Raw genomic sequence first — 22,129 nt, forward strand, 5'->3', positions numbered from 1 at the left:
ATTTTTGTAAAATGATCTGTTGTAAGAGTTTGAAAGACGAATGAGGTATCCGTAGATATTAGGCAAGTCAGCAAGTGATAATGATAAAGGGATGCGAGAGAAAATGAGAGATAAAAAAAAAGAGATAAAAAGAAAATTCTGGAAAGCCAAGGAAGACAGCACGGAGAAGAAGATGAACAGAAGATAGTATTAGCGTTTCTAAAAGTGTCTACCATTTGCTAGAAAAAATTAAACAAATTTGGGATATTAGGCACGTTGGGAGGGATTGGGGGAAAGGTAGGGAGGGATTGGGTGTGGTGAGGCATTGGGGGGAAGGTGGAGAGGGATTGATAGGGGTGGGGAGGGATTGGGTGTGGTGGGGTGTTTGAAGGGTGGGATTGAATTTTTTTTATTTAATTTTGTAATTACTTTTTGAAAATTTTTTAGATAATATTTAATTAGTGGTTTTGAAAATTTATAATTAAAAAAAAGAGATTAATAATTTAATATAATATATAGAGATTTTAAATGAAAATTTTTGATAAATTTTTTTGTATAAGTTAGATGAAAAATAATTAAAATTAAATATTATATTTTGATTGTGTTATATATTAATTTATAATTTTGTATCTGAATTTTAATATTTTTTTTGTTGTTTTGATATTTATATTATTGTCAATTCTTTTGATATTAGATTAATTCTTGTTATTTTTGTGTAATTATTGAAGATTGTGTTTATTATATAATTATTAAAAGTTGCTTGTGATAAAAAAAATTTATATCAATTAGTGTATAAAAAAAAATTAAGTTACTTAACAAATTTAGCATTTTATGATCTATTACTCTTATTAAAATTAAAAACTAAAAAATAAAAAATATAGGTTTGAAAATTTTATTAAAATATAAGTTTGAAAACTTTTAATTTTTGAAATTTTTTTAGATAAAATCTAATTAGAGGGATTGAAGATTTATAATTAAAAAAATTAAGAGATTAATAATTTAATATGATATACATAGATAATGTACCTCCACCATAAATGTATCATCTTCAAATATATCCTTCACCTTAAATGTATCAATAACAAAGGTCTCAGGAATGAAGATGAAGTCAACTTGACTTTTAAAGTGAAGATAGAGAATCTGATCCTCCTCGTCATTCTATCATGTGATAAAATTTGAAATATATATCAATAATTGTAGTTGATGGAATTTGAAATTATTATATTTTTAAGTTTGTAATTTTATTAAATTAAATGCTTGGTATTTAACGTATTATGTTTTGTTAATATTTGATTTGTCTAGAATTAATATTGAATATGAACTTGGCCAAGACAAATTTTATGGATAAACCAAATATGAATGCTTTTTATAATATAAATAAAATTGTGAATAATTTTTTTAGAAAATAAAAAACATAGTGTCATAAATTATTTTTAAAATCATTGAATAAGAGTTTTTATAATTATAATTATAACTATTACATTTTATAATAATTTGTGCAAAAAAAAAAAATTCACGACATGATGATTACAACGACCGTAATTATTTCCGTTATATCCGAAAACGCGATAAATGTTACACGATCGAAATCATGATTGCGACTGCTATTTAAATCCTTGATGTCAATTATAAAAAAAAAAAGAAACAGAAAAAGAAAAATGAAAATATGGATTTTTTTTATTCTTTGGCTATGATTCGCATTTGCCTATATATAGTTATGATTCTTTCGGTTTCCTTACTTTTTCTTTAGATTGTCAAATTCTCTTCGGAAAAACAAAGTTCTAATTTAACATAGCCATGGCTGAGGCCACCAAGCTTCACATAGCCATGTTCCCGTGGCTAGCCTTTGGTCATATGATCCCATACTTAGAACTCGCGAAGCTTATAGCTCAAAAGGGTCACAAAATCTCCTTCATTTCAACACCAAGAAACATCGATCGTCTCCCCAAACTCCCACCAGACTTAGCATCTTCAATACAATTTATAAAACTCCCTTTGCCTCACGTTGAAAATCTCCCTGAAGACGCTGAGGCCACCACTGATCTTCCCTACAACAAGGTCCTTTACTTGAAACTAGCTCTCGATGGTCTTCAAGATTCCCTGGCCAACTTTCTTGAAACATCGTCTCCAGATTGGTTGCTTTTAGATTTTGCTGCTTATTGGCTACCTCCTTTAGCCCATAGCGTCACAGAGTTCTTCGATAGCATAACGGGGGAGGGTTCCCACACTTCGGATGTCTACCGTTTTGAAAAAGTTATTGAACTCTGTGACGCAATAGTTGTAAGAAGCTGCCGGGAATTCGAGCCCGAGTATTTGAATCTTTTAAAGGAACTTCACCAGAAACCTGTTATTCCCGTTGGTCAGCTTCCAACGACTGCATATAGTAAAGGAGATGACGATGAGGCCTGGAAACCAATAAAAGAATGGCTAGACAAGCAAGAAACAGAGAGTGTGGTTTATGTAGCATTTGGTAGCGAGGCAAAACCAAGTCAAGAAGAAGTGACAGAGATAGCTCTAGGATTAGAGCTATCTGGGTTACCATTCTTTTGGGTGCTGAGGACTCAACGAGGGGTGTCGGATACTGAGTCCATCGAGTTGCCATATGGGTTCGAGGAGCGAACCAAAGGGCGCGGTGTGGTGTGCACCAGGTGGGCTCCTCAACTCAAGATTTTAGCTCATGATTCGGTTGGTGGGTTCTTTAGTCACGGTGGGTGGAGCTCTGTTGTGGAGGCGCTTCAATTCGAGAGAGCTCTTATATTGTTGACGTTCTTGGCTGATCAAGGGATAAATGCTAGAGTTTTGGAGGAGAAAAAAATTGGTTATGTGATACCAAGAAATGAGAAGGATGGAAAGTTCACCAGGGAATCGGTGGCTGAGTCACTGAGGTTGGTGGTGGTGGAGGAAGTGGGCAAAGTTTACAGGGACAAAGCCAAGGAAATGAAGCAGATATTTGGGGACAGGGAAAGACAGCATTTGTATGTTGATCAACTTCTGAGTTTCCTCATCAACAATAAGAATCTCATCAAGTCAAGGCCCCTGGCTAGAATTGAACAATAGTTAAGCAGCTTTGCGTCATTTACTCCTTTTATTTAGTTTGTTTAGAAATAATTCCCTGGTGCCTGCCAATTGAGCTTTGGCTCCAATGACATTGCGTGATGATAAATAATTGCCTGCCTAATCAATTGCTCAGATTCCAGGCCAACGTTGCAGTGTAAAAAATTTTATGAAGTTTTATTAATCTATCAATTTTTCATTTCTAATTTTTTACAGTAATTTTTTTTCCATAAACCCACAATATTTCATGAAAAGCTATACCTATATCTTTTGCCTTGTAAAAAATACTTAGCAGTAACTAAAAAATCGTCTTCACTACTATAAATTAATAACAAAATAATAGCAAAGACAAGTGAATCGATGAAAAATAGATTTTTAACTAAACATTTGTTTTCATAATTTTTTTTCTTAATTTTATTAATAAATATATACATAATACAATATGTGTATGTAAATGATTGTATATTTGCATTACTATAAATTGATAACTAAACAATAACAAAGATAAGTGAATCGATGAAAAATAAATTTTAACTAAACATTTTTTTTCATAATATTTTTTCTTAATTTTATGTATAGAATATATACATAATATAATGTGCATATAAATCATTGCATATTTGCGTATGTATTTGGCCCTCCACAAAAATTTTAAATTCGCCACTACTGCCTGATAAAAGTGTTTTTTTTTTTCTTCCTGAAACGTAAAGGATTTGCGCAGAAACTTAGACAGCATCTAAAGATTCTAAAATCTAAAACAAATACACGAATCATGGACAATCAAACATGTTCATATTTTTTTGACTTTGAATTTAATTTCTGTTCTACCACCAAAGACGAAGGGCAAAACTATCCCTTTTTCTAGCTTGGTTGTCTATAATATTTTGTCAATGACCTGTTCATTTTGTCTTTGAAAACCAATCAACAATATGATCACTTCATTTTCTTTGACAAGATATACTGTTAGGTGAGAAAAGTCTTCTTTTACCATAATTGATTATGATTTAAGGAAAATTATATTGAAAATTTTAACTTTATCAACGGAATTATCATATTATCTTTTTGAAGTATATTAAAAAATAAAAAAATTATGTAAACTGATAGTGATTAAAACAGAAAATAAATACAGTTGTTGGGATGGTATGATGGAGAAACTTGTGAAATCCACCAAAATTTTGATTAGTTAATTGTTGTGGTCCGTCGTGTAGGTGGAATGTAGATAAAAAAAGATAACTTCAAAAATATGCTAGGGGTCACGATACCACCGTTTAATAAAAGCCTAGCAAGGTTTTGACTGGTAGCAGGGGAAAGGAAGGAAAGATGATGATCTAGAAAGATTGTGGGGAAGGTCGACCATATACAAAGTCAAAGGGGATGATCAGCCACATTTCTTTATTGCGAGACGTAAGCACCAGAGACATCGAATTAGCGAATAGTTAACACAAAAGGACAAAATTTCATTTGGCGCCAATGATTAACAGACAAAAAATACTGGAGCAATCAACTGTAACAGAAGATAAGACATCACTATAGCAAAAAGACAGAGACTTACTACGAAAGATACTGTAGCAAGTCACTGTAACGGTACTGTAGATAAAATTTTACTGTATACTATAACGGACAACTGTACAGAGTTACTATTTATAGGTTAGAATTTTTCTATTTAAAGTCAGATACTGTGAACTTACTCTTTATTCTCTAAAAGAGATTGTTCGAGTCAAACCAATGATCTATACCAAACAGGATATAGATGAATTTGAAGTTCAAATTTTAGAATTGCTTAACAAAGGTCTGATAGAACCAACTACCAGCCCTCACTCCAGTCTAGCATTCTTGGTAAGAAACTTTTCTGAGATTAAACGAAGTAAACCCCGTATGGTTATTAATTACAAGAAATTAAACCAAAATCTTGTTTTTGATGGCTATTTTATCCCTCGTAATGATGTTTTAATTAATTTAGCAAAAAATGCTAAATATTTTTCTAAATTTGATTGTAAATTAGGTTTTTGGCAAATCATGCTAAACGAAACCTCTAAACCTCTTACTACTTTTAGTGCACTAGCAGGCCATTACCAATGGACTATTATGCCTTTCGGTCTATGCAACGCACCTCAAATCTTTCAGCGTTGGATGGACAGTATTTTCAGCAAACATAAACAATTTTGCTGTATATATATTGATGATATTTTAATATTTTCTAATACTTTAGATGGCACAGGAAACACCTGAATCTTATTGCTCAAGAATTTATTTTACACGATATTATTTTAAGTCCCAAAAAGGTTAAACTTATAAACGATGCCTAAACTGATGCCTCTGAAAAAGTTACAATGAGGCTTTAAATAGAAAAATTCTAACCTATAAATAGTAACTCTCTACAGTGTCTTTCGTAGTAGGTCTCTATCTTTTTCTGCTACAGTGACTGCTACAGTGACGTCTTATCTTCTGCTACAGTTGATTGCTACAGCGTTTTCTGTCTGCTAGTCGTTGGCGTCGAATGAAGTTTTATCCTTTTGTGTCGGCTGTTCGCTCTAGTTTATCTTGGATTAGAATATGCACAGTTTATCCTTCCATAGCATTGTTTAGGTTATGAAATTCCTCATCTAGTACGTTAAGTGACTGGAGAGATAGAGGAGATCCTGAATGTGATTTGTTCCACATTATCCTGAATGGAAGGATAAACTGTGCATATTCTAATCCAAGATAAGCCAGAGCGAACAACCGACACAAAAGGATAACTATAACAGTCACTGTAGTAGAAGATAAGATGTCACTGTAGCAGAAAAAGATAGAGACCTACTACGAAAGACACTGTAGCAAGTCACTGTAACGATCATGTAGATAAAATTCTACTGTACACTGTAACAGATAACTGTATAAAATTACTATTCATAAGTTAGAATTTTTCTATTTAAAGCCTTATTGTAACTCTTTCAGAGGCATCAATTTAGGCATCGTTTAGAAGTTTAACCTTTTTGAGACTTAAAATAATATCGTGTAAAATAAATTCTTGAGCAATAAGATTCAGGTATTTCCTGTGCCATCTAAAGTATTAGAAAAGATTAAAATATCTTCAATATATACACAACAAAATTGTTTATGTTTGCTAAAAATACTGTCCATCCAACGCTGAAAGATTTGAGGTGCGTTGCATAGATCGAAAGGCATAACAGTCCATTGGTAATGGCCTGTTGGTGCACTAAAAGCAGTAAGAGGTTTAGAGGTTTCGTTTAGCATGATTTGCGAAAAACTTGATTTACAATCAAATTTAGAAAAATATTTAGCATTTTTTGCTAAATTAATTAAAACATCTTTACGAGGGATAAAATAGCCATCAAAAATAAGATTTTGGTTTAATTTTTTGTAATTAATAACCATACGGGGTTTACCTCATTTAATCTCAGAATAGTTTCTTACCAAGAATGCTGGACTGGAGTGAGGGCTGGTAGTTGGTTCTATCATACCTTTGTCAAGTAATTTTGAGATTTGAACTTTCAAATTCATCTATATTCTACTTGGTATAGATCATTGGTTTGACTCGAACAATCTCTTTTAGAAAATGAAGAGTAAGTTCACAGTATCTGACTTTAAATAAAAAAATTCTAACCTATAAATAGTAACTCTGTACAGTTGTTTGTTACAGTATACAGTAGAATTTTTATCTATAGTACCACTACAGTGACTTGTTACAGTATCTTTCATAGCAGGTCTTTATCTTTTTCTACTACAGTGACTGCTACAGTGACGTCTTATCTTCTGTTATAATGATTGCTACAGTTGATTGCTACAGTATTTTCTGTCTGCTAATCGTTCGTGTCGAATGGAGTTTTGTCCTTTTGTGTCGACTGTTCGTTCTGGCTTATCCTGGTTTAGAATATGCACAGTTTATCCTTCCATAGCATTGTTTAGGTTATAGAATTCCTCATCCGGTGCGTTAAGTGACTGGAGAGATGGAGGAAATCTTGAATGTGATTTGTTTCACATTTACCATATTTCTTGATACTGGTATAGTAGATCAGTGGGATAATCAAGATCTTCCATTTTAGATAATTTATCCAAAATCTCAATTACTTCTGGTATATTTTTGATATCTAGATCTTCATGTGGTTCAAGAAATCTTTTGACAAAAATATGTCTACCATCTACTATACCAGTATAAAAAAAATGGTAAATGTGAAACAAATCACATTCAGGATCTCCTCCATCTCTCCAGTCACTTAACACACTGGATGAAGAATTCCATAACCTAAACAATGCTATGGAAGGATAAACTGTGCATATTCTAATCTAGGATAAGCTAGAGCGAACAACCGACACAAAAAGACAAAACTCCATTCGACGCCAATGACTAGCAGACAAAAAATACTGTAGCAGAAGATAAGACGTCACTGTAGCAGAAAAAGATAGAGACCTACTACGAAATACACTGTAGCAAGTTACTGTAGCGGTACTATAGATAAAATTCTACTATACACTGTAACGGATAACTGTACAGAGTTACTATTTATAGGTTAAAATTTTTCTATTTAAAGCCTCATTGTAACTCTTTCAGAGGCATCGATTTAGGCATCGTTTAGAAGTTTAACCTTTTTGGGACTTAAAATAATACCGTGTAAAATAAATTCTTGAGCAATAAGATTCAAGTATTTCTTATGCCATCTAAAGTATTAGAAAAGATTAAAATATCATCAATATATACACAGTAAAATTATTTATGTTTGTTAAAAATACTGTCCATCCAACGCTAAAAGATTTGAGGTGCGTTGCATAGACTGAAAGGTATAACAGTCTATTGGTAATGGCCTACTGGTGCACTAAAAGCAGTAAGAGGTTTAGAGGTTTCGTTTAGCATGATTTGCCAAAAACCTGATTTACAATCAAATTTAGAAAAATATTTAGCATTTTTTGCTAAATTAATTAAAACATATTTACGAGGGATAAAATAGCCATAAAAAATAAGATTTTGGTTTAATTTCTTGTAATTAATAACCATACGGGGTTTACCTCATTTAATCTCAGAATGGTTTCTTATCAAGAATGCTAGATTGGAGTGAGGGCTGGTAGTTGGTTCTATCAGACCTTTGTCAAGCAATTCTGAAATTTGAACTTCAAATTCATCTATATCCTATTTGGTATAGATAATTGGTTTGACTCGAACAATCTCTTTTGGATAATGAAGAGTAAGCTCACAGTATTTAGCTTTAAATAGAAAAATTCTAACCTATAAATAGTAACTTTGTACAGTTATCCGCTACAGTGTATAGTAAAATTTTTATCTATAGTACCGTTACAGTGACTTGCTATAGTGTCTTTCATAGTAGGTCTTTGTCTTTTTATGCTATAGTAACGTCTTATCTTTTGCTACAGTTGACTGCTACAGTGTTTTTTGTCTGCTAGTCGTTGACGTCGAATGAAGTTTTATCTTTTTGTGTCGACTGTTCACTTTGACTTATCCTGGATTAGAATATGCACAGTTTATCCTTTCATAGCATTGTTTAGGTTATAGAATTTCTCATCCAGTGCGTTAAGTGACTATGGAGATGGAAGAGATCTTGAATGTGATTTATTCCACATTTGCCATCCTTCTTGATACTGGTATAGTAGATTATCACTATTTACTTCTTCACTACTGACACTGGTTGTGTCATAGTTGAGCATATAATGATATTTGTATCTAAGAAAGATGTTTTTATGTTCTTCATAAAGAGTCTCTATAGCATTAAGATAATCAATCCGGTATTGCGAATCATTACTCTGCTCTATTTTTAATTTAAAATTTTCAATAATATACTTATAAGAGTTGAAATCAAGTTGTAACCAAAATTTGGAATGTTTTTCATCCAATTTTTGATATTCAGAAAGATATTTTTTTAAAAAATCATCTAAAAACTTTATATCACATAACTTTAATTTTGATAAAATAAATTGAGCTTCTTGAGTAGGATCCAGGGATTCTGTACTATCGTAAAACTTATTTTTCAAGATTTGAGTTAAATATTTCAAAAGTTGAGGGATATTACCGACAGCTAACAGAGAGAATTTTTGCTGTTCTCCGAGGGTTATCTTTTCCCATTTTTTGAGAAATTAAAGGACATCACCTTGTCATATGTCACAAAAGTAATTGAAAAATCTTTTTTTACCCCATGTCTCCTTATAATTTGTGACTACAATAGACATAGATTATGCCCAATCATCTATGGTTTTTCCATAGTGTTGAAGAGGGACTTTGGTTAAGTCTAAATATGTACCTCATTGTGAAACCGTTCGTTTGTTTAACGAATCGATAATAGGGATTTTAGTCTGAACCTGACTTGTTTGGCCAGAATCAAAAGTTTGTTTTATCTCATCTTTAATCTCATCCTTGTTTAGGTGAGAATATTTTTCCTTAAGATGAGAAAGATGTTGATCCATTATATTTGGATCTAATAAATTTGGAAATCACCTTAGATCATCAATATCTGGGTTAGATATTGCTTCGACTTTTCTTTTCCCACGCACCTCTAGTTGAAGGGTTAGAATTTTTGGTTGTTCTGAATCTATTTGATTGTCAGAACTATCTTTTTCATCAAATGTGGTTTCATCGGATGGAGGTGGTTCATCTTTGACTACTGGGTTAGTAGAAAGAATTTTAAAATTATCTTCTATTATATCACTATTTGCTTCTTCATTACTGGCACTGGTTAGGTCATAGTTGAGCATATAATGATATTTGTATTTAAGAAAGAGGTCTTTATATTCTTCATAAAGAGTCTCTATAGCATTAAGATAATCAATCCGTTGTTACGAATCATTACTCTGCTCCATTTTTAATTTAAAATTTTTAATAATATACTTATAAAAGTCGAAATCAAATTGTTCTTGTTTCGCCTTTACTGAGGTAGAAGATAAGAGTTTGTCATCATTCATCATAATATTTGTATAGTAAAGTGGTCCAAAATTTTTAGATGTTTCAGGGGAAACATGTTTTTAATCCATTTTTTCTACAAGCATATCTATTTTTTCTTCAATATTATCAATTTTTACAAAAAGTTTATGAAAGAAAGAAGAAGTTAAATCTATTAAACCATTTACAGTTCTACTTATGCTAATATTACTAGATTCATACTTAGGATCTATATGTAAATCATAATTATAAGACTTATCTTAACAAATACAAGAATTTTCTTCATAAGTTTCTATGTTTCTGGTGCTTAAAATCGGTGTGCTGTTCTGAAACGCTAGCAAAAAAAGGTAACTCAAGCCACAAAAGCTAGCTATCCACTCAGATATGCACATATGAGCTTTGAAACAAAGAGCTTATTCAAAAGATGCAAGTAAGAGTAAAAAAAATCTTACAAGATGAATAACAAGTAGATCTTTATTGTAGAATCAACAATACAAGCTTGAGCAAACCTTTGTACAAGCCTAAAGCTCTGATACCATTTATAAAAGGGTACGAAAATGATCTATGTATAAAAGATTACAAAAGCTATATATATATATCTATGAAAAAATTCAAAGAAAGAAGAGAAAGAAAGATAGGAGAGAATGAGAAGAATTGGGTTTTTAAACGATGCCTAAATCGATGCCTCTGAAAGAGTTACAATGAGGTTTTACATAGAAAAATTCTAACTTATGAATAGTAACTCTATATAATTGTCTGCTATAGTGTACAGTAAAATTTTATCTACAGTATCGTTACAGTGACTTGCTACAGTATCTTCGTAGTGTGTCTCTGTCTTTTTCTGCTATAGTGACTGCTACAGTTGACTGCTACAGTTTTTTCTATCTATTAATCATTGGCACCGAATGGAGTTTTATCTTTTTGTGTCGGCTGTTTGCTCTGGCTTATCCTGGATTAGAATATGCACAGTTTATCCTTCCATAGCATTGTTTAGGTTATAGAATTCCTCATCCAGTGAGTTAAGTGACTGGAGAGATGGAAGAGATCCTGAATGTGGTCGAAACTTTAGTTTAGGTATGTATTCACCAAAAAATGTATTATACATATAAGTAGAAGTATAATAATCTGAAAACTTTTCAACCAACAATGTTTCTGTTGACTGTAAAATAGAAGAATTAATTTGCTGGAATAATTCTTGGGTTAAGAATATTGCAGCTTTTTCGAAGAGAAAAATTCTTTTAAGCTTGTTTAGCTTAGAAGAAATAAACTTATCTTTCTCAAGATATTCACATAAATTCAAGAAATTGTTTATCTCTTCAAGATTGTACTGATTTTTTTCCAAAGTAAAGAAATCAATATCTTACTGTTTTAGCATATTTCTTGATAGAAGACTTTGAAAAGCTATTTCTTTAAAATTCTGAAATTCTTTAGCCTGTTTGACTAAAAATTCAGCTAAGTTGGTGATCCTTTTACGAAAGCTAGTTTTATTTTCTAAGAGATGGGATTTTCAAACTTTGTTTAACAAATTATAGACTTGTGGTTCAAGTCCAGGATTGTAAAAATCTTTTATCTCTGGGTTAGAGAATTTTGTTCGTTCCAATAGTTGTTTTGTGGAAGAAACTATTTGAGAATAACTCATAAATGTCCAATCGTTTGGATCTTGAGTAAACTATAAGTATTCTGGTTGAATCCTCATGAAAAAGGGTCGATAAAGAGGTTGTTGATACAGATATAATCTTTGGTTAGGATTATTGTAAAAGTTAAATCCTTGGTTAGGATTTGTAGAGATCAGGGGTCATGGAGAAGAAAGAGTAGAAGAGGAAGAAGAAGAAGAAGAAGAAGAGGACTTTTTACCTGTTTTTTTCTTTACAGTTCTCCATCTACCTGTATCATGGATTGGGTGTTTTTCTCGATCCATGTGGTCTACTCAAAAAGTCTGCAAGGAGAATTTTGTCTCCGTTGATGAACTCTACCTGAAAATGATAAGAACAAAGAAAATTGTATCACCTAATTCACTTGGGATTATCAGAAAGCTTTCTATTTTGGAGAAAGTTTTTGACTGGTTGGTTATCTGTGCGGATAACAAAAATCTCCAGGGCTAAATAGATGTGAAATCGCTGTAGATCATTTTTTATGGCTAATAATTCTTTTTCAAAGATAATATAATTTATTTCGTTCGGTTTGAACTTATCGAAATTGTTGACGGCAAATGTGGTTACAATTTCGGTAAGTTCAAACAGAACGAAATAAATTATATTATCTTTGAAAAAGAATTATTAGCCATAAAAAATGGTGTACAGCGATTTCACATCTATTTAGCCCCGAAGATCTTTGTTATCCACACAGATAACCAACCAATCAAAAACTTTCTCCAAAATAGAAAGCTTTCTGATAATCCCAACCGAATTAGGTGGTACAATTTTTTTTGTTCTTATCATTTTCAGGTAGAGTTCATCAACGGAGACAAAAATCTCCTTGTAGACTTTCTGAGTCGACCACATGGATCGAAGAAAACACCCAATCCATGATACAGGTGGATGGAGAACCGTAAAGAAGAAAATAGGTAAAAAGTTCTCTTTTTCTTCTTCCTCTTCTACTCTTTCTTCTTCTTCTTCTACTCTTTCTTCTTCACGATCCCTAATCTCTACAAATCCTAACAAAGGATTTAACTTTTACAATAATCCTAACCAAGGATTATATCTGTATCAACAAAATGATTTGTTCTAAATTTACCATCTTTCTTGATATTGGTATAGTAGATCAATGGAATGATCAAGATCTTCCATTTTAGATAATTTATCCAAAAGTTCAATTACTTCTGGTGCATTTTCGATATCTAGATCTTCATGTGGTTCAAGAAATCTTTTGACAAAAATGCATCTGCCATCTGTCCAACAGGTTATTTTTGGATAGTCTTGTTTGGTGGCTAAATAGAGAAAGAATTTTGCTTTATCCATAAGGTCAGTTCCTGTTTAGAAATGATACATCAAACCAGATGAGATTTACAAAACAAGTTGGTTTAAAAAATTCCAACCTTAGTCTAAACGCCATATAGAAAAACTATCTAGTGATACTGTTGCCACTGATACTAAACAAGGATCAGCAAAAATTTCTCTTTTTACCAAAAAAAAATAAACAATTTTCTTTCTAAATACCCAAAGGTCAAATACATCCATATCAGAATGATTTTGATCACCATTAAACCATTATTTTTATCCACAAAGGATATTCCCATAATAGCTGTTTTAATGGACCATCGTTTTTAAAACCCTGCTAATGCTGTAATCGATGGAATCTAATCCAATTTAGCAGTAAGAGTAGTTTTATTTAAAGTTAAACCAAACTATTTTATTTTTATTTTTGACGAAAACATTGAAAAATGTTTATGTCTTCGAATCAAAATACTCAATTCTGATTTCGAATCTACATCGCATGATCTTTCAATTAATTGGTCAGCGGTTTATGAATTTATAAATACTACTAATACCTCTATCAAACCGATAGATTCTAATATTATTGAAAATTTTAAACCAAACACTTTTGATTCAGAAATTAAACCTAGATTAGTAAATCTCGCAGACTTATCAATCCCAAAAGGATGGTGTCTCGAAGATCTTTCAAATACTTCTGAAAAACAGAAAGTACCAAGTTTAAAATTTTTCTCATCAGGAAAAAATCTTTACTTTAAAAATTCAAATGAATCAAACAGTTTTAATCCAAACCTGGTTTTACCACTCGTAAATATTTTTGATTATCAACCAAATGATGATATTGAGAGTATAACTAGTAGTCAATCTTTTTGTACACCTTATCGAAGTTTTTTTTCAGGATTTCATGGTACCAACAGTACAAAAACCCTCAGACGAGCAAATAGTATGCGTCAATCAGGTAATACTCATAATGCTCAAATTCCTATTTTTGTAGGAGATAATCCATCTCAGCAAGGTACAGTTGATAATCAAACCCATTATCATTATGTTAACTCTCTTATTAACTCACATACTTCTTCTTCTAAAAAAAATAGAAATGAAGACATTAAAATGATTCATTCTATAAATAATTTTCGTATTTCTAAAACTCACCCTCAAGAAATAATATCATTTGCCAACAAGGTACGATATTATACTTATATTGAAGGTTTTTTTTATTTTCAAAACTATAAACCATATAGTTTGAATATTTTGATTGACACAGGAGCAACAATCTCTAGCTGTTGTCCTAATGCTTTGCCATTAACAAAATGGCAACCAATGAAGCATCCTATAATAATAGTAGGCATCGATGGTAAAGAAACCATTGTTAGCTTAAAGGAAAAAAATATACATGTTGCCTTAAACGATAAAAAATTTGTTATACCTAAAATCTTATGTTTTTCTAATATGTATGGAGACATATTGTTAGGAAATAATTTTATACATAAATATTTACCCTTTTCAATTTTTTCTGATTATCTTGTTTTTACTATTGATAAAAAATAGATAGATGTTCCTTTATTATCCAAGCACAATCATGTTTGTGATAATGGTTTTAGACAAAAATAACACATATTTCTGAACTTAGAACTATTAATGAAAAACATTGGCTTTATAAAATTTTACAGGAAAACTTCAGTGAAAACCCATTGAAGCTTTGGGAACGAAGTCCCAGATACTGTGAACTTTTAAGACACATCCCCAATGTTCATCACTGGCATCTGTCTCTAAAATTAATAGGTCACCTTGTTTAGGTAAATAGACCTTAGGTATAGTGGTTAATTCTGATTTGATTTGTTTGATAATATCAGAATCTTTAGGTGTACAGACAAAATCATTATCTTTACGTAATTTACGCAAAAGATAGCTTTCCTTTTTGGAAAGGTTTTTGAAAAATTGTCTGTCATAATTAAGTATACTTAACAGCTGCTGTAGCTGTTTGACATTATCCAGTTCTTCTGAAAAATCTCTGATCTTGGAGATAATGTGATCTTGCAGGGTTAGTCCGTTTGCAGAAAGATTAAGACCAAGAAATTCAATTTTCATTTTTTCAAGTTCAGCCTTTTTGGGACTTAAAATAATATCGTGTAAAATAAATTTTTGAGCAATAAGATTCATGTGTTTTCCGTGCTCATCTAAAGTATTAGAAAAGATTAAAATATCATCAATATATAGACAGTAAAATTGTTTATGTTTGCTGAAAATACGGTCCATCCAACGTTGAAAGATTTGAGGTGCGTTGCATAGATCGAAAGGCATAACAGTCCATTGGTAATGGTCTACTGGTGCACTAAAAGCAGTAAGAGGTTTAAGGGTTTCATTTAGCATGATTTGCCAAAAACTTTATTTACAATCAAATTTAGAAAAATATTTAATATTTTTTGCTAAATTAATTAAAACATCTTTACGAGGGATAAAATAGCCATGAAAAATAAGATTTTGGTTTAATTTCTTGTAATTAATAACCATACGGGGGGAGATGAAGGAGATCTTGAATGTGATTTGTTTCACATTTGCCATCCTTCTTGATACTGGTATAGTAGATCAATGGGATGATCAAGATCTTCCATTTTAGATAATTTATCCAAAAGCTCAATTACTTCTGGTGCATTTTCGATATCTAGATCTTCATGCGGTTAAAAATTTTTTTTGACAAAAATACGTCTACCATCTATCCAATAGGCTATTTTTGGATAGTCTTGTTTGGTGGCTAAATGGAGAAAAAATTTTGCTTCATCCATAAGGTCAGTTTCTGTTTGAAAATGATAAGAGTTTGGGTTAGTATGTTTAGAGATGATTTTATTTAAATCATCAGAGAATTCGATATGGTTTGTGGGTGGATCAAGTATATCTAATGGTTATAGAAAGTGTCCATCGGATACAGTATCAAATTCCCATATTTGGTAGGGTTGATAAAATCTTTCTCGTTGAAAGGTACCCAAAAAACTATATATAGTGAAATGAACGTAAAAAAGGTATTTTGACCATTTTATACATTCAATAAAGCGATGCTTTATAAAAGCTAGAAAATTTTTTAAAAGGTGAAAAGAATAATTTTGTACAGTTATTTGTCCAACTAAACCAAGTTCAATACTTTTTATATCAAATCTTTCGTGGTCAAGTCGAAACTTTAGTTTAGGTATGTATTCACCAAAAGATGTATTATACATATAAGTAGAAGTATAATAATTTGAAAACTTTTCAACCAACAGTATTTTTGTTGACTGTAAAATAGAAGAATTAATTTACTGAAATAATTCTTGGGTTAAGAATACTACAACTTTTTCGAAGAGAAAAATTCTTTTAAGCTTGTTTAGCTTAGAAGAAATAAAATTATCTTTCTCAAGATATTCACGTAAATTCAAGAAATTGTTTATCTCTTCAAGATTGTACTGATTTTCTTCCAAAGCAAAGAAATCAATATCTTGTTGTTTTAGCATATTTGTTGATAGAAGACTTTGGAAAGCTATTTCTTTAAAATTCTGAAATTCTTTAGCCTGTTTAACTAAAAATTCAGCTAAGTTGGTCATCTCTTTACGAAAGCTAGTTTTGTTTTCTGAAAGATGGGATTTTTAAACTTTGTTTAACAAATTATAGACTTGTGGTTCAAGTTCAGGATTGTAAAAATCTTTTATCTCTGGGTTAGAGAATTTTGTTCGTTCCAACAGTTGTTCTGTGGAAAAAACTATTTGAGAATAACTCATAGGTGTCCAGTCGTTTGGATCTTGAGCAAACTGTGAGTATTGTGGTTGAATCCTCATGAAAGGGGGTCGATAAAGAGGTTATTGATATAAATATAATCCTTAGTTAGGATTATTGTGCTGAAAATACTGTCCATCCAACGCTGAAAGATTTGAGGTGCGTTGCATAGACCGAAAGGCATAACAGTCCATTAGTAATGGCCTGCTGGTGCACTAAAAGCAGTAAGAGGTTTAGAGGTTTCGTTTAGCATGATTTGCCAAAAACCTGATTTACAATCAAATTTAGAAAAATATTTAGCATTTTTTGCTAAATTAATTAAAACATCTTTACGAGGGATAAAATAGCCATCAAAAACAAGATTTTGGTTTAATTTCTTGTAATTAATAACCATACGGGGTTTATCTTGTTTAATCTCAGAATGGTTTCTTACCAAGAATGCTGGATCGGAGTGAGGGCTGGTAGTTGGTTCTATCAGACCTTTGTCAAGCAATTTTGAAATTTGAACTTCAAATTCATCTATATCCTGTTTGGTATAGATCATTGGTTTAACTAGAACAATCTCTTTTAGAGAATGAAGAGTAAGTTCACAGTATCTGGGACTTCGTTCCCAAAGCTTCAATGGGTTTTTACTGAAGTTTTCTTGCAAAATTCTATAAAGCCAATGTTTTTCATTAATAGTTTTAAGTTCAAAAATATGTGTTATTTCTGGTCTAAAACCATTATCACAAACATGATTGTGCTTGGATAATAAAAGAACATCTATCGATTTTTTATCAATAGTAAAAACAAGATAATCAGAAAAAACTGAAAAGGGTAAATATTTATGTATAAAATTATTTCCTAATAGTATGTCTCCATGCATATTAGGAAAACATAAGATTTTAGGTATAACGAATTTTTTATCGTTTAAGGCAACAAGTATATTTTTTGCCTTTAAGCTAACAATGGTTTCTTTACCATCGATGCCTACTATTATTATATGATACTTCATTGGTTGTCATTTTGTTGATGGCAAAGCATTAAGATGACAGCTAGAGATTGTTGCTCCTGTGTCAATCAAAATATTCAAACTATATGGTTTATAGTTTTGAAAATAAAAAAAACCTTCAATATTATCGTACCTTGTTAGCAAATGATATTATTTCTTGAGGGTGAGTTTTAGAAATATGAAAATTATTTATAGAATGAATCATTTTAATGTCTTCATTTCTAGTTTTTCTAGAAGAAGAAGTATGTGAGTTAATAACAGAGTTAACAAAATGATAATGGGTTTGATTATCAACTGTACCTTACTGAGATAGATTATCTCCTGTAAAAATAAGAATTTGAGCATTATCAGTATTACCTGATTGACGCATACTATTTGCTCGTCTGAGGGTTTTTGTACTGTTGGTACCATGAAATCCTGAAAAAGAATTTCGATAAAAAGTACAAAAAGATTGATTACTAGTTATACTCTCAATATCATCATCTGATTGATGATCAAAAATATTTACGGGTGGTAAAACCGGGTTTGGATTAAAAATGGTTGATTCATTTAAATTTTTAAAGTAAAGATTTTTTTCCTGATGAGAAAAATTCTAAATTTGGTACTTGCTATTTTTTAGAAGTATTTGAAAGATCTTCGAGACACCATCCTTTTGGGATTGATAAGTCTGCGAGATTTACTAATCTAGGTTTAATGTCTCCTTATAATTTGTGACTACAATAGACATAGATTGTGCCCAATCATCTATGATTTTTCCATAGTGTTGAAGAGGAACTTTGGTTAAGTCTAAATATGTACCTTCTTTTGAAACCGTTCGTTTGTTTAACGAATCGATTATAAGGATTTCAGTCTGAACCTGACTTGTTTGGCCAGAATCAAAAGTTTATTTTATCTTATCTTTAATCTCATCCTTGTTTATGTGAGAATATTTTTCCTTAAGATGAGAAAGATGTTGATCCATTATATCTGGATCTAATAAATCTAGAAATTACCTTAGATCATCAATATCTGGGTTAGATATTGCTTCGACTTTTCTCTTCCCACGCGCTTCTGGTTGAGGGGTTAGAATTTTTGATTGTTCTGGATCTATTTGATCGTCAAAACTATCTTCTTCATCAGATGTGGTTTCATCGAATAAAGGTGGTTTATCCTTGACTACTGGGTTAGTAGCAAGAATTTTAAAATTATCTTTTACTATATCACTATTTGCTTCTTCACTACTGACACTGGTTGTGTCATAGTTGAGCATATAATGATATTTGTATTTAAGAAAGAGGTCTTTATGTTTTTTATAAAGAGTCTCTATAGCATTAAGATAATCAATCCGTTGTTGCGGATCATTACTCTGCTCCATTTTTAATTTAAAATTTTCAATAATATACTTATAAGAGTCAAAATCAAGTTGTTCTTGTTTCACCTTTGCTGAGGTAGAAGATGAGGGTTTGTCATCGTTCATCATAATATTTCCAAAGTAAAGTGGTCCAAAATCTTTAGATGTTTCAGGGGGAACATGCTTTTGGTCCATCTTTTCTACAAGTATATCTACTTTTTCTTCAATATTATCAATTTTTACAAAAAGTTTATGAAAGAAAGAAGAAGTTAAATCTATTAAACTATTTACAGTTCTACTTATGCTAATATTACTAGATTCATACTTAGGATCTATATGTAAATCATGATTATAAGACTTATCTTGACAAATAGAAGAATTTTCTTCATAAGTTTCCATGTTTCTGGTGTTTAAAATCGGTGTGCTGTTCTGAAACGCTAGCAATAAAAGGCAACTCAGGCCACAAAAGCCAGCTATCCACTCAGATATGCATGTATGAGCTTTGAAACAAAGAGCTTATGCAGAAGATGCAAGTAAGAGTAAAGTGTTAGGACAAGCGTTTGCATAATGACCTTCTTGATCACAAAAAAAATATTTACAATTTTTAGAAGATTTTTTCTTCTTTTTAATAACAAATTTACCTTTTTTAGGTTTAAAAGTTGTAGGCTTCCATTTTTTCCAAAAATATTTTCGTTTTTTCTTAAAACGAGATTTCTTTGAAAAAGATTGTTTATTACAACCAAATTCAAATTCATTTTTCAAAATCTTTGTATATTGTTTATACGAAAGTTTGGATTTTACCTGTTTTGTAGCTTTTTGCTTCAAACAGTATTCTGTTACCTGATTCTGAACGTAGTGTATTCTACATCCAAGAGTATCATACAGTTCGATACTGAGATTTACAGCATGAACAGTTTTGAGTTTTAACTCAAAGTAAACAGGGTAATTTTAAGAACTTAATTCATCCCATGGTGAGGGAAGTTTAAGAAAATATTGTTGTAACCAAATTTTGGAATGTTTTTCATCCAATTTTTGATATTCAAAAAGATATTTTTTAGAAAAATCATCTAAAAACTTTATATCACATAACTTTAATTTTGATAAAATAAATTGAGCTTCTTGAGTAGGATCTAGGGATTTTGTACTATCGTAAAATCCATTTTTCAAGATTTGGGTTAAATCTTTCAAAAGTTGAGGGATATTACCGACAGCTAACATAGAGGATTTCTGCTATTCTCCGAGGGTTGTCTTTTCCCATTTTTTAAGAAATTGAAGGACATCACCTTGCCATGTGCCACAAAAGTAATTGAGGAATCTTTCTTTGCCCCATGTCTCCTTATAATTTGTGACTACAATATACATAGATTATGCCCAACCATTTATGGTTTTTGCATAGTGTTGAAGAGGGACTTTGGTTAAGTCTAAATATGTACCTCATTATGAAACTGTTCGTTTGTTTAACGAATCGATTATAGGGATTTCAGTTTGAACCTGACTTGTTTGGCCAGAATCAGAAGTTTATTTTATCTCATCTTTAATCTCATCCTTGTTTAGGTGAGAATATTTTTCCTTAAGATGAAGAAGATGTTGATCCATTATATCTGGATCTAATAAATTTGGAAATCACCTTAGATCATCAATATCTGGGTTAGATATTGCTTCAGCTTTTCTCTTCCCACGCGCCTCTGGTTGAGGGGTTGGAATTTCTGGTTATTCTGGATCTGTTTGATCGTTCCAACAGTTTTTCTGTGGAAGAAACTATTTAAGAATAACTCATAGGTGTCTAGTCGTTTGGATCTTGAGCAAATTGTGAGTATTCTGGTTGAATCCTCATGAAAGGGGTCGATAAAGAGGTTGTTGATATAGATATAATCCTTGGTTAGGATTATTGTAAAAGTTAAATCCTTAGTTAGGATTTGTAGAGATTAGGGGTCGTGGAGAAGAAGGAGTAGAAGAAAAAGAAGAAGAAGAGGACTTTTTACCTATTTTTTACGGTTCTCCATCCACATGTATCATGGATTGGGTGTTTTCCTCGATCTATGTGGTCGACTCAGGAAGTCTGCAAGGAGATTTTTATCTCCGTTGATGAACTCTACCTAAAATGATAAGAACAAAGAAAATTGTACCACCTAATTCGCTTGGGATTATCATAAAGCTTTCTATTTTGGAGAAAATTTTTGACTACTTGGTTATTTGTGCGGATAACAAAGATCTCTGAGGCTAAATAGATGTGAAATCGCTGTACACCATTTTTTATGGCTAATAATTCTTTTTCAAAGATAATATAATTTATTTCGTTTGGTTTGAACTTACCGAAATTGTAGCCACAAATCAATTCATCTTTTTGATGCAGATTTTTAGCTTTTAAGACACATCCCCAATGTTCATCACTGGTATCTGTCTCTAAAATTAATAGGTCACCTTGTTTAGGTAAATAGACCTTAGGTATAGTGATTAATTCTGATTTGATATGTTTGATAATATCAGAATCTTTAGGTGTCCAGACAAAATTATTATCTTTACGCAATTTACGCAAAAGATAGCTTTTCTTTTTCAAAAAATTTTTGAAAAATTGTCTGCCGTAATTAAGTATACCTAATAGCTAACAGCTGCTGTAGCTGTTTGACATTATCCAGTTCTTCTGAAAAATCTTTTATCTTGGAGATAATGTGATCCTACAGGGTTAGTCCGTTTGCAGAAAGATTAAGACCAAGAAATTCAATTTCGGTTTTTTCAAGTTCAACCTTTTTGGAACTTAAAATAATACCGTGTAAAATAAATTCTTGAGCAATAAGATTCAGGTATTTCCTGTGCTCATCTAAAGTATTAGAAAAGATTAAAAAAGGTGTTTTGACCATTTTATACATTCAATAAAGCGATGCTTTATAAAAGTTGAAAAATCTTTTAAAAGGTGAAAAGAATAATTTTGTACAATTATTTGTCCAATTAAACCAAGTTCAATACTTTTTATATCAAAACTTTTGTGATCAAGTCGAAACGTTAGTTTAGATATGTATTCACCAAAAGATGTATTATACATATAAGTAAAAGTATAATAATCTGAAAACTTTTCAACCAACAGTATTTTTATTGACTGTAAAATAAAAAAATTAATTTGTTAAAATAATTCTTGAGTTAAGAATACTGAAACTTTTTCGAAGAATGAGAACATCTCAAAGAGTGAAATCGAGCAACCATGGTTATTTTAAGGCTTCATTAAT

At 31.2% G+C, this 22,129-nt stretch overlaps 1 protein-coding gene across 1 annotated transcript; it reads left to right on the forward strand.

The window, feature by feature from the left end:
• Positions 1 to 1,689: 1,689 nt before the first annotated feature.
• LOC111316149 (UDP-Glycosyltransferase superfamily protein) lies at positions 1,690 to 3,239 on the forward strand. The gene has a single exon (XM_022918160.2). It carries the CDS (start codon positions 1,777 to 1,779, stop codon positions 3,034 to 3,036), a length of 1,260 nt encoding a protein of 419 aa, XP_022773895.1. The 5' UTR covers positions 1,690 to 1,776; the 3' UTR covers positions 3,037 to 3,239.
• Positions 3,240 to 22,129: the final 18,890 nt, after the last annotated feature.

Source organism: Durio zibethinus, chromosome 24 (assembly GCF_047325235.1).
Source record: "Durio zibethinus cultivar Kanyao isolate XHJ-2024 chromosome 24, ASM4732523v1, whole genome shotgun sequence".
Taxonomy (NCBI): domain Eukaryota; kingdom Viridiplantae; phylum Streptophyta; class Magnoliopsida; order Malvales; family Malvaceae; genus Durio; species Durio zibethinus.

Excerpts from the sequence above, each read along its gene's own strand:
- LOC111316149 (XM_022918160.2), top strand. The coding sequence starts at position 1,777 with ATGGCTGAGGCCACCAAGCTTCACATAGCCATGTTCCCGTGGCTAGCC.